Genomic DNA, 12,803 nt, shown 5'->3' with positions numbered 1-12,803 from the left:
TGAGGTGGGGAGGGTAACAGAAGGAACTGGACAAATCTGCCCCAGGATGGGTCAGGAAAAGTCTTCATAGGAAAGGTGTCCCTGAGCAGTGTTTCTGAGGCTTCTTACCCAGAATAAGGAGGCTGCTGAGGTGAGCACGGAACTGTTAGGCTTCTGTGTGTAGCTAACTGGAGAGACGGAAGATGAAACCTCTGGCCTGAGCCTTTTGACTGATGCACGTGCTCAATCTCACGTCTGAGGAAAAAAGATCCCCTGGCAAGTTGAACGTGGACACCACAGAGAACGGCACACACATCATCAAAGCCTGAGCCACGTGCAAGCGATGTCTGGGTAACACAGTTTTTAGAAATTATCTCTTCTTTATTGCTACATTCATATAAAAAGTTTGGTATATTTGGGTGGGCAAAAGAAAGCCACAGTGTATATAAAGAAAGCTGTAGGAAGTTAAAAAATATGTGGTTTCAGTGTTTGGAAAAGCAGTCACAGATTGTTTCTTTGGTTTAGTTATCCAGGCGATCGAAATTCTGGGTTTGAAATTCTTGGAAGTCCTCTGGGATGGTGTCTGCAAAGGAGAACAGGCACAGGGGGATTAGGAAGGCTCCCTCCAGCCCACATCCTGGTGCATCTCATGCTGGGAGGCACCCTGTAGAGGTTGCTGTCAGCCCACTCAGCAGGCCCCCAAAGACACCACTTCACGCCACACCCCCGGCAGCCATTTTCTACCGCCGGCTGCTTTGCAAATTGTTGGCTTAAAGCCCAGGAGTGCTCATTCACAGGCCTAAAGAAAATTTGCACACAGAATGGATTTTGAGTTTATGATTATGTGTGAGCTGTATGAAAATGAAGGCTGCCTGTCAATTAAACCTGCCTGAATCTCTCACTGAACCCACATCCTAAGCCAAGCAGTTTAATTCTCTGGGGCTCAATTTCCTCATCTATCAAATAGGAAAAATGAGATCTACCTTTTACTTGGATTACACAGGGATTCTCAGGTTTCGGGAATATGTGGCATGAGCCTGTGGCTTCTGGAAGGGATGTGTGCTATACAATAGGGTGGCATTATTTGATTTTTTTTTTGTAGTAATATCATGCAGTAACAAGAATATACATTACCATTGCAGCGATATTTGAGGTTGGACCAAATGATGTTTTCCTGGGAGAAGCAGAACACGCCGAGCCGGCCTCCACGCATGGTGGTGTCTATGGTGACCCCCGAGTCAGCCACCAACTCGGAGCCTTCATAAAACTGCACCCTGCGGACAACAAAGCCAGAGCGGGTCTCCGTGAGTGGGTCTCCAACCAAGGTTGGGGGAAGCGCCTGTCATAAGACCTAGGGGTCCCACTTCTTATCCACCTGCGTCTTTGCTCTGTTTCATACTCCACTTTTCACAGACCTGGATTGTGCTCCCGCTGCTGTGTTCCCCTTTCCCTACAAGACTGGAAGCTCCATGAGGTCAGGGACCACCTGTCCACATCTCCCCTCTTCTGTCTCTCCAAAGGCCTAGCATGATGCTGGGCACTGAGTTCAACTCGATGGGTACTCGCTGATGAGTTAAAGAGAAATCACAATACGACTCAGGACCAAGAGGCTTTGTGACTTCACTGTCCAGTGAGTTACCTTGTCCAGACATCATGCTTGAAAACCACTGCTTTTCTCTAGGTCGAACTGGTAACATTTGGTGGAATCCCAGAGCAATGATTCTCCTCGGGAGGGACAGCACTCCCTAAGCAGGGTTTTAGAAATTTGTGGGAGCATTTTGAGCTGTCACCGTGGCATTTAGTGACAGAGGCCAGGGGTGCTGGGTAGCTTACAAGGCCCTGGAGAGAAAAATCAAAACTTGTCCTGCATCCAGACACTTTTGGGGTGCTCCTCCGGACCCTTGGGTAAGTGAAGAGACTGTTTATCTGGGCTTAGAACCTAACTCTCTCTCACTTGTGAACATCAAGTAGTTTTTGCACTGGTATTAACTGATTTTCCAGGGTAAATTGAGAAACTGAGTACAGTCGACCCTGAAACAACATAGGCTTGAACTGCATGCGTCCACTTACATGTGGATTTTCCCCAAATACTACTTTACTATGTGATCTACAGGTGGTTGACTCTGCAGATACTGAGCCGCTGATACGGAAGGCCGACTATGGGACTTGAGCACCTGCGGATCTTTATCCATGGCGGGGTCCTGGAACTGATCCCCTGAATTGTTCAAAGGTTAACTGTACTTTGTTTTGTTTAAAAATTAAGCTGTTCACTACTTATTTTATTGGAGTATAGTTGATTTACAATGTTGTGTTACTTTCTGCTGTACAGCAGAGTGAATCAGTTATACATATATATATATATCCACTTTTTTTAGATTCTATTCCCACGTGGGCCATTACAGAATATTGAGTTCCCTGTGCTATACAGTGGGTCCTTATTAGTTACGCATTTTATATACAGTAGTGTGTATATGTTAATCCCAACCTCCTAATTTATCCCTTCCCCGCCCGGTGTAACTTGTTTTCTACATCTGTGACTCTACTGTTTTGTAAATCAGTTCATTTGTACCTTTTAGGTTCCACATATAAGCGATGTCATACGATATCTGTCCTTCTCTGTTCACCATTTTAGAAAGTCACATCACCGCTGGCAATACCACTGTTGTGTCCACAACACACCAATCTGTAGTAGGACATCGCCTCTGCACTGATTCTAGGCACAGGTGCCAGTGTTTGTCTCATTTTGTGTTGGGTGTGGTTGTGTCCAAGCATTTACATGATTTTGTTATAAATTATTATTGCTCTATTAGGGATCAGATTGACTCTCTAAAATAATATGTGCAGGTAGGTTATATTTTCTATGATTTCATTTTGGGACACAGAGGGGGCATTTCAAAATACATCATAAAAAAGGGGCATTAAGCTTAACAGGGCTGAGCACATGATCATCTTACTGTGAGACAGATTACATTTGATGTAATGTCTCAAAGAAGGACAAAATATGAATTAGCCCTCATGATTCGCTTTTTTCCACTCAGCAGCTTCCTTGCCCCCAGTCAGGAGAAAGCAATCAGCACCCTTCCTAAAAGTGCTACATGGGTGTTGATCTCTAAGTTTGAGGAATGAGAGAGAAAAGTACACTGACTAAATTTCAGTACACTGACTAAATTTCAAAGATGTAGTGCTAAGGCATCCTAGCTTCTGAGAACAGTTGTTTGTTTTTTTAAATAGTCCTACGGGGAAATAAGGCAGATTACATCAGCTCACATGAGAGTCAGTTCATGCCGAGGGTGGGACATGTCGTCACTGTGTCAGGCACGGGGGAGACCAAGATAAAATGAGACATGGGTGCTGCCCTCGTGGAGTTTATCAGACCGTGAGGGACTCACTGCAGCGTGAAATGTTTGTGGGTAAGTGATGATACAGGGCCCAGAGGGACCACATGGGGATGTGGATGGGAGTCAGTGCCCGTCTCACCTCACACGGGTCAGCGGGGCAGAGGGTAATCACCGTTCCGGTGCCAAGGCCTCCCCCACAGAAGGTCCTTGTACCCCCAATTTGGCCCTACCATCCAGGCGGTCAGTCTGAGCTGGGTGTTGTCCTCCCACCTCGTTGCTGGGAGCCTGAGGTCCCAGCGTGTCCTCAGGGACCCTCGGCTCAGGGAAGCGAAGGCTCCGCGATGCAGGAGGAGGATGCACTTTACTTCAAGTGCACGGGGAGGAGGGGGCGCTGCACCTACCTGATGTAGCCCACCTGGGGCCGGTGCTGCAGGAACCAGCGGTAGGACACCTTGTCCTTCCAGCCCACGTTCCTGGAGTCCTTCCACAGCAGCCTGACCTGGTCGCTGGTATCCCCGGTGTGCCACAGGGAGTTGCGGAGATGCTCCCCCGGACCCGTCTTAGACTTAACGGCCTGGACAACGACACGAGAGAGGTATTAGAACAGAATGCACAGACCACCCTTCCTGCACCCTCCATCCCTGGGGTGGTGACGGGGTGGGAATTCACCATTACAGTCTGGTGGCTTTGGATCTGGACACAAAGCATAAACAAACACTTAAGTGCTGTTTCTACTGTGATGCTCCCCCCCCCCAGCCTTTCAGTAATCCACACTGGCCAGTACTCCACTAACCCAGCCCATGTTTTTCCTGCTGAAAATCCATTGCTCCCCACATTTGGCCAATGAGGGCTCTGAATTCTGCCTTTCCTCCCAGCAGGAGTGACAGAGGTAGCCTCCCAGCCCTCCTGTACAAAGTTGGCCCCACTGAGGAAACACAATACCAGTTTCCAAAAGAGTGTGCCTGAAGATGTACCTCCAAATCCTCCCCACCTCTTGGGCCCTACTGGGGCTGACATTCTCACCAACAGTCACCCAGAGGGAAGCATGTAGCTTGTACGCAGGAGTGAAGGCAAGGCCCTGGATGGGCTCCAGTGTTCCCTAACTTGAATGCTGGCACGAATGCATCAATTCCTTAGATGAATAGATGCCATATGGGAGAACACAGAATTTAAAAGGTGGGTGAAGGGCCCAGAAGAAAGGGAGATGAGTACCTTGAGCTGAATGCCAGGTTCTGCAACAGCTCGGAACGGGGTGGCCTGCCAGTACGTCTGCTCTGTTTGCTTCCACATGACCACATAGAAGCTGGAACTGTCTTGGTAACCAAAGATAAAGCCAGCATAGTCATCGTCCGTCTGGGTGTTGACGTGGAAGGTCCCTTCAAAGTCCACTCCATTAAAAGCCGTGTACCCTGTAAAGATCAAAATAGATGAGAAAAACAGACAAGCCCACGAGTAGCTGGAAAGAGAATTCTGTACCAGTGGTGATGAGGCCCTGGACGTACCCACTGCCAGGCCTGGATCGCTGTTCATGGTCTGCACGATCTCCATGCCCTGCAGAGAGAGTTGAAGGTGTTAAGATTAACCTTAGAGGGGGTAGAATAATCTCAGAGAAGCCCAGAACCTCAGACCTCCATGTGAAGATTTCATTATCTGAGGAACTGCTCTACCTTGTTATGTGCTCAAAGAGAGCGTACCCTTAGAAAAAAACAACAAAAACCCCTCAAAGCTAAGTAGAAATAGTTTTGCTAAAACTGTCACTTAAGCTGAGTCAATAAACCCTTAATTAGAGAACATATGCTTCTAATGAATGTGACCTCCTGGGTGACACTGGAAAACCTACTAAGCCTCTCTGTGCCTGTCTTCTTTAGGTCCACAGGGAGGAGGACACACCGGAGCATCTAGGAGCATGGCTCTAGGGTCAGACTGCCTAGGTCCCAAATCCAGCAATCTTAGCTGCTTACCTGCAGTGCTACCATGAGTAATCATTCAAGCTTTGTAACACTTGAGCTCATCATCTGTAAAACGAGGCTAATGAAAGAGCTCTGTCACAGGGTTGTTGAGAGGAACAAACACGACGTGGAACAGTGCCTGGCTCGAGGTCAGCACCCTCAACATTTACCCACTACTCTCAGAAGGGCCTGTGTTGAGAGGTAACACTGAGCCGGTGCCAACCGCATGACCCTCACCTGGTTCAGGACCACCCAATTGGGATCAATCTGGGCGTCCCCTTCAGGGTCCAGGACCACCGTCTGATAGGCCCTGAAGTCGGTCAGGGTGACCTCTGCATTCTCCGGGCACACGTCGATCCGATCGATGACCTGGTCGTGGTCGAAGTCTGCCTCGCAGATGTCCCCCACGCCGTCACCTACGGGGGTGGAGGAGGAGGGGGGCAGTTCAGTAATGCCTACTACCCCCAAGCCACCCCCTCCATGACAGGGAGGGGCTGGGCAAGGAGCAGAGACAGCCCAAGACCCAGCTCTGCGTGGAGTGAGGAGTCCTGGAATCAGCCGTGTCTGAGCCGGCCCCGGGGTCCTCGTGGTGGGTTGGTGAACCCCACTGCAGGTGAGTGAACCCCACTGCAGGTGATCAAAAGGATTTCCTAGGGACAGAGTGGAGGGCAACTGTCCAAGGATGACCTGACAAGGGACTTCCCTGGTGGTCCAGTGGTTAAGACTACACCTTCCAAGGCAGGGGGTATGGGTTCGATCCCTGGTTGGGGAGCTAGGGTCCCACATGCCTCGCAGCCAAAAAACCAAAACATAAAACAGAAGCAATATTGTAACAAATTCAATAAAGACTTTAAAAATGGTCCACATCAAAAAAAAAAAAATCTTAAAGAAAGTACACTTCAAAGTTGACCTGACAGGAAACCCTGGCTGTCCTCTAGGACAGGGGTTTCACAACTAGTGGATCTTTTTTTTTTTTTTTTTTTTTTGCAGTACATGGGCCTCTCACTGTTGTGGCCTCTCCCGTTGTGGAGCACAGGCTCTGGACGCGCAGGCTCAGCGGCCATGGCTCACGGGCCCAGCCGCTCCGCGGCATGTGGGATCTTCCCGGACCGGGGCACGAACCCGCGTCCCCTGCATCGGCAGGCGGACTCTCAACCACTGCGCCACCAGGGAAGCCCCAACTGGTGGATCTTAAGCCTGACCTTACATAAGCAAATGTCTACAGTACTTTCTGGACTATGACGCATAAAAAGCAGGGAAATTATGGTCACCAAAATCTAGGAATAATTTACAGTGATCCTTAGGCTGAATATAGCCCAGTGTCTTTTGTCCAGCTGGCAGATGGTATTAAAATTTGAATTTGCATGCTGGGCTGGGCATGCCCTCACCAACGCACCCCCACGCTCACCACTGTCCTCACCCCTGTGCTGTCCCGTTTCTGGCTCTGTGCGTACCTTTCCTTAACAGCTTGGCCCCCTGCAGGCATCACGCAGCGCTGCGGTGCCCTCCCCTCCATCCTGCTCCTGCTCTGTGACTCTGGTGAAAGGCACAAGCAAGATGGTGGAGCAGCTCTCCAAGCCCGGATGGGGAGCACGCGGCTGCTTCCCTGCCCCGCGTGGTCTCATCCTAGGGCTGCGCAGAAGCAGCTCTTCTCTGACAGGTGGAGACTGGTGTCTAGCAGATGTCTACTGTCCAGACGAGTTGTGGCTGCTCCGAGAAGCTGGGGCCCTGGCAGAGGTGGGCCACCGTGTGCCTGGCTGAAGGGAGCCCTGGGCTGAGCCCACTTACTGTTGCCGTCCTCCTGGCCAGGGTTGGGGACCAGCCGGCAGTTGTCTGGTCCAGGGGGCGCCAGGTCTGGGATGCCATCGTTATCATCATCGTCATCACACTCGTCACCAATTCCATCCTTATCAGTGTCCAGCTGGGCACTATTAATGACAGTGGGGCAGTTGTCTGTACTGTCCTGGTGCCCATCTCCGTCACTGTGGGAGAAAGGAGAGAGGGTTTGCGGCCCAGTTCAGCAGAGGACACAAAGAATCCAGTTCTCAGGAGGGAGAGTTTGGGTTTGGGGTCTTAACCAGGCTTGGTCTTTTATCAACCCCACAGGTCTTTAGATGAGGCTGCCTTATGGGCCTCAGAGTCCATTTCCCACTTCTCCAACCTGTTGAAACAAGTAGATCATTTTCTATTCAAAATAAGGGCCAACTTCTGTGATTTTTGTCACCAGGTGCTCCTTTCAGTCCCTGGGCACGACTGTGACCCCCGACAGAGAAAGTGGGAGGGGAACAAAGTGAGGGGCGGTGGACTCACTGCCTGCTGTGAGTCCTGGCTCAGCTGTGCACCAGCGCTGGGCCCCGGACGTGACACTTACCCCTCTACGGCTCAGCATCCTCCCCTGTACCATGGGAATAATAACAGCCTACCTCACAGGGTTGTTGGGAAGATTAAATGATTAAGGGATTAGAATTTTGCATGTTACGTTTTTTTTTTTTTTTTTTTTTTTTTTTTTTTGCTGTACGCGGGCCTCTCACTGCTGTGGCCTCTCCCGTTGTGGAGCACAGGCTCCGGACACACAGGCTCCGCGGCCATGGCTCGCGGGCCCAGCCGCTCCGCGGCATGTGGGATCTTCCGGGATCGGGGCACGAACCCGTGTCCCCTGCATCGGCAGGCGGACTCTCAACCACTGCGCCACCAGGGAAGCCCACATGTTACGTTTTAATAGAAGAAAAACACTTCTAAGTGTCTGGCTCTTGGGAAGCCCTATGGTGTTTCCTTCTCTATGACTCTTCACCATGCCTGGCCAAGAAGCCTGAGAAGCGTCAGATGTGAATGCACAGGGAGAAGGGCAGGAACAGCAGGGCCGCCCGTCCCAAGAACTGAGCACGTAGGCTGGGCTCGGGTCCTGGGCTAACGCACTTCTCGGAACCCTCGTTCTCTGCCCACCTGACATTCCTTCTTTCCAGGCCTAACGGCCACCTGAGGATGAGTCTGCCCTGTCCCCAGGCTTCCCTGAGTTGATGGAGGCCTCCCACGGCTACTCTGGATTAGAGCAGATACTCCTTTCACGGGCACCACCCACAGCCCGTCCTGGACCAGCAACTGCCCCACGCCGTCCACAATGGGACAAGGACGGGAAGCCAGGGGCCAGTCCACGCCCTTCAGGCCAGTGCTTCCCAGATGGGTCCCAGAGAAAGTGAGGTCAACCCCGACAGGCAGCAGGTGACAGAACTCCAACAGTGGAATTCCTGGGCATGTGGCAGGGCTGCTTTCCAAACCATAAGACTGAGCTATTTCCATTAGCAGCCATTCCATACAGCCCTGAACATTTTTATGCAAAACCAAGCAGTTTCTGTCCTCAAGTCTGTGGGGATTAAAATGTAGTGGAATGAGTTATTTATTTTAGGCAGCAAATCTAGAGGCTGGTGGGACAGGATATTTTAGAAATCACTTAGATGGCACTGAGAGCGCAGGATGACCTGCAACAGGGAACATTCTTGATGTACATGATTGAGGGAAGCTGTCAGGGTACCAGTCGCATCTTCCCCTCAAAAACAGAGACATCCTATGTCAAACTGTCACCGACTTGCCTCTCCTCTCCTCATGCTGTGATAACACTAATACCTCAGTTACCGTTTCCTGCAGGTCCTCTGAGGGCCGGCACTGTAGGTAGGGGCTTTACCTACATTATCTTTCATTTTTACCATCACTTGGCATTTAATTCTCTCTACTTTGCAGATGAAGAAATTGAGACTCAGAGACTGAGAAGTCTGTTGACGTTCACTTAGCTGGCATGTACTGTGCATCACGGACACAGAGCACAAGGACTTGATAGGAGCTGTCCTTGAGCAAGGCTGGGCTTGGGAGCTGCTGCCTGTAGGGCTGCCTCTGAGAAGAGGTTGAGAAGGGTAGCTATGTTTCTTCCTGCTTTGTCTTTTAGACTCCTTTCCCTCTCTCACCCCTGTCCTGCTGCCCCTATGATTCCCTACAGAGACGAAAGGGTTTAGAGTCTTGGACGACAGGTACCTCTAGGGCAGAGCTGGCCATGCCTACATTTTTGATGTTCCTATAGCAGCTGATCCAGCCCCGTGTCTTAACGTAGGACTCCATCCATGTGGGGCTAGAAGGGCTGACAACATTCATTTGCATAGAACAACTCCACCCAAATAAAACTGAAAGAAAAAATTCCAAGGACAATGAAATAACAGTGATTCCCTCAGCACACTGACAGCTCTCTATTTTGGGATGATGGTGAAGCTTTCCTGAGCTGAAAGAATATAACAGCAAAAGAGCTAACATCTATGCAACAGAAACTGTAATATGTACTTTCCGTAAATTAACTCAACTTTCACAATAGTCTTAAGAGGTACATTCCATTTCCATCCCCATTTTACAGATGAGAAAATGGAGGCACAGAGAGATGAGGTAACTTGCCTAAGGTAAGCTAATGTGTAAGTGGAGGAGCTGGGATTTATATCTAGCTGTGTTGCTCCAGAGCCCATCCCTAAAGCATGATGCTACACCGCCTCTTCTGTGACAGAGTCTCAGTTGCTTGAGTGCCTAGTGGCCCCGCCTGGTACCGTCAACTCCCCCATTCATGGAGGTGCAGTGACCCTGACCAAAGACAGGGCTATTGTCCCTCCAGCAACTCAATCTGCCCAGAGAGATCCCAAAGCATGGTAGCAACAGAGAGCTCTGAAAGAGAACACTTTCTCTGGAATTTTCATCAGCCCTGTGCAGCTGGGAAACATGCCATACCTGTCCTGATTGGTGTCACAGGAGTCCCCAACCAGATCGTTATCCACGTCAGACTGCAAAGAGAACAAAACGTGTTAGTTACCCCTGGGCCTGCACAGAATGTTCCGGAGAAGGCAGACCCAGCCCATCATCACTGGATCTCAGGAATTATTTCTCTGGAATTGGGGTGGTGCAAACTGCAAAAGGACAACACCATATTGGTGTAGGCACAATGCTGAATTTTCAAAAAAGCCTTCCAAAATATCAAGCTCCAAGGATGGGCTGCCTACACACCAGATGAGCTGATTGGAGAAGGGCGCTGGGGCAGCATGGTGGCAGGTGGAGACGTGGCACTCTGGCATGGGTCGGAAGGGAGCCAGCCACAGGCACGGGGACAAGGCAAACAGATTTTGCTTTGCTTCTGCATTTTGGAATTGAGCCAGAATGGGAGTGAGTCAGAGGGCAATAATGACGCCCCTCTCTCAGGGCTTTAAAAATAAGTGACACATCATACCCAATTATCCAGACAGGAAGGAGGAGAGAGAAGGGAAACAGCACGTCGCTGACTGAACCCGATCTGAAATGTCCATACATAGGCTGTTGTTGGGATTTGGGGATGAAAGGGACATGAGGCTCCCAATGGTTAATTTCCACATTGCATTTTCCTTTCAGCAAAAAAACAACTTGTTTTGGGCATCATTAAACTATTACTGGGACTTCCCCGGTGGTCCAGCAGTTAAGACTCTGTGCTCCCAATGCAGGGAGCCTGGGTTCGATCCCTGGTCAGGGAACTAGATCCTGCATGCCGCAACTAAAGATCCTGCACACAGCAATGAAGAGCCCACGTGCTGCAACTAAGACCCAGCGCAGCCAAGTAAGTTTTAAGAAACCCCCCAAACTCCTATTTCTAACCTCCCAGGGACTTCACAGCCTGTGAGATTAGTCCAGAAGGCCTCAGACCTCCTGTAATGTTCTTCCCATCACGTCCAGGCTTAAGTACACAATTTCACCACCTCTGCTGTTAGGTATAAGGCAACAGCAAAGAACTGGGCTGGCGGGCTCGGCTGGGTTCTTCCAGACATGTGTCTTACACGGGTCTCTGCATTGGGGAGTTCAGCCTAGAGTTTGGGTTCCCCTGGATCCTACTAACCTGGTTAGGGTTGCTGACATCAGGACAGCTGTCACAGGCATCCCCCACGCCATCACCATCTTTGTCCTGTTGATCACGGTTGGGAACTTTCTGGCAGTTGTCCAGGATGTTTTTTATGCCTATGAGAAAGGAATGCTTCCCTGAGTCAGGTGAACATCACAGAAAGATCTGGAGCACAGACTTCCAGGTGCTGTAGAGATCAGGCCAGCACATGGCACACAGTAGGTAATGTCTGCCTGGGCCATCCTCAGAAAGCCATACCTTTTCCAGCAGTTACCTGGAGGTCATGTCAAAGGATGGATTCTGGGAGACTTAAAAAAGAAGAGTGACCTGAGGCATTTATCCACTGAGTTAGAATTTGTTGAAGATATCAAGGGCTATCACTGCAACCAGATGAGGGGGTCATGAGGGCTAGGTGGGCCGACCCTGGAGAGGGAGAACCTCACGGGTGTGTGAGCTAGGACAAGGGCCCCGGGGCTCAGGCAGTGGTGTGCTGGAGTCAGGCCAGTCTACCCATTTCTCCCCAGCTTCCCGTTCAGTCATGTCATCTCCTCTTGGTACCCTGGAACCAGTGATGGTGGGAGTGGTATTTACATAATGGAAACTGGCAAATGCTACAACTCGGGGCGTTTTTTGTTTGTTTCGCTGAGCTGGTTTACCATCAGTCAGGCTTACAGAAGGTGGGGTCATGTTTTAGAGACATGTGAATAGTCTGGAGTGTGGGGTGTGTGTTGGTTAGTGGTGGGTGTAGTGTACTTCTAAAAGGGAATTCCTTCAAGGTCCTGTGTTGTGATGTGTTTTTCAGAAACTATCGGATCCAGCCTATACTTCGATGATAGTCATCTATATGTTACGGAAGCTATACAGGAACGAATGTCCTTCCTCACGGCCTGTGAGGCTCCAGAGTTGTGCTCCAGAGGTGCTATTCACACAGACCACAATACGAGGCCCCTTCAGTGGACCCTGGAGCTGAGTGATGCAGCCGCCCTGCCTGACAGCTCTTCCCAGGCTCCTGGGAAATGCCCGATTCTCTCCAGGAGAAGCCTGACCCAGGGCTGCATCCCATGACTCTGCTCAGCCCCTCTACCTCAGTCCTCCACTTCCAGGACCCTTATGCATGAAAAGGATGGTGGGGAGGGAGGAAAGCTGCAGTCTGGGAAGACAGATGCCCTACAAAGTCACATCCCTGACAAGACACTGCTCGAACGGATCACTACACAGTTTCTGGCAATGATGTAGAGTTCCCAGAACACCAGGGTTCTTCTTCCACAGAAACAAGTGGGCCTTGGGGCTTCCAGGCACAGGCCGTGTGGAACCCCCTGGAGCGGGAAGGCCCTCAGAGTCAGTCATTCTATTCCTGCTTCTAAGAGAGAACAAGGGGAAAAAGGACAAATGAGTCCCAAGTAAAAGACTAAGCAAGACACACCCACCATCTCCATCCATGTCGTCATCGCAGGCATCTCCCTTTCCATCCCCGTCAGTGTCCTTCTGGTCATTATTTAGGACATTCCGGCAGTTATCACAGGCATCCCCAAAGATATCTTTGTCACCGTTCCTCTGGTCCACATTGTGAATCAGGACACAGTTATCCTAAAGGATCAAAAGACCAACATTAACTCTGACCTTTACTGAATCCCCACGGTGTGCCTGGTC

General features: G+C 50.3%; 1 protein-coding gene across 1 annotated transcript in view; it reads right to left on the bottom strand.

The window, feature by feature from the left end:
• Window positions 1–371: 371 nt before the first annotated feature.
• Window positions 372–12,803, bottom strand: part of THBS4 (thrombospondin 4) — a 48,972-nt gene continuing 36,540 nt past the window's right edge. Inside the window, exons 13-22 of the mRNA XM_060091784.1 lie at window positions 12,581–12,740; window positions 11,151–11,269; window positions 10,022–10,074; window positions 7,055–7,248; window positions 5,504–5,682; window positions 4,820–4,868; window positions 4,530–4,726; window positions 3,719–3,891; window positions 1,114–1,253; window positions 372–562 (exon numbers count right to left, since the gene is read on the bottom strand). Coding sequence (XP_059947767.1) covers window positions 501–562; window positions 1,114–1,253; window positions 3,719–3,891; window positions 4,530–4,726; window positions 4,820–4,868; window positions 5,504–5,682; window positions 7,055–7,248; window positions 10,022–10,074; window positions 11,151–11,269; window positions 12,581–12,740 — 1,326 coding nt within the window. The 3' untranslated portion in view covers window positions 372–500. The remainder of the gene's footprint in view (window positions 563–1,113; window positions 1,254–3,718; window positions 3,892–4,529; window positions 4,727–4,819; window positions 4,869–5,503; window positions 5,683–7,054; window positions 7,249–10,021; window positions 10,075–11,150; window positions 11,270–12,580; window positions 12,741–12,803) is intronic.

Source organism: Mesoplodon densirostris, chromosome 3 (genome assembly GCF_025265405.1).
Source record: "Mesoplodon densirostris isolate mMesDen1 chromosome 3, mMesDen1 primary haplotype, whole genome shotgun sequence".
Taxonomy (NCBI): Eukaryota; Metazoa; Chordata; class Mammalia; order Artiodactyla; family Ziphiidae; genus Mesoplodon; species Mesoplodon densirostris.
This window is presented reverse-complemented; position numbering and strand designations above follow the sequence as displayed.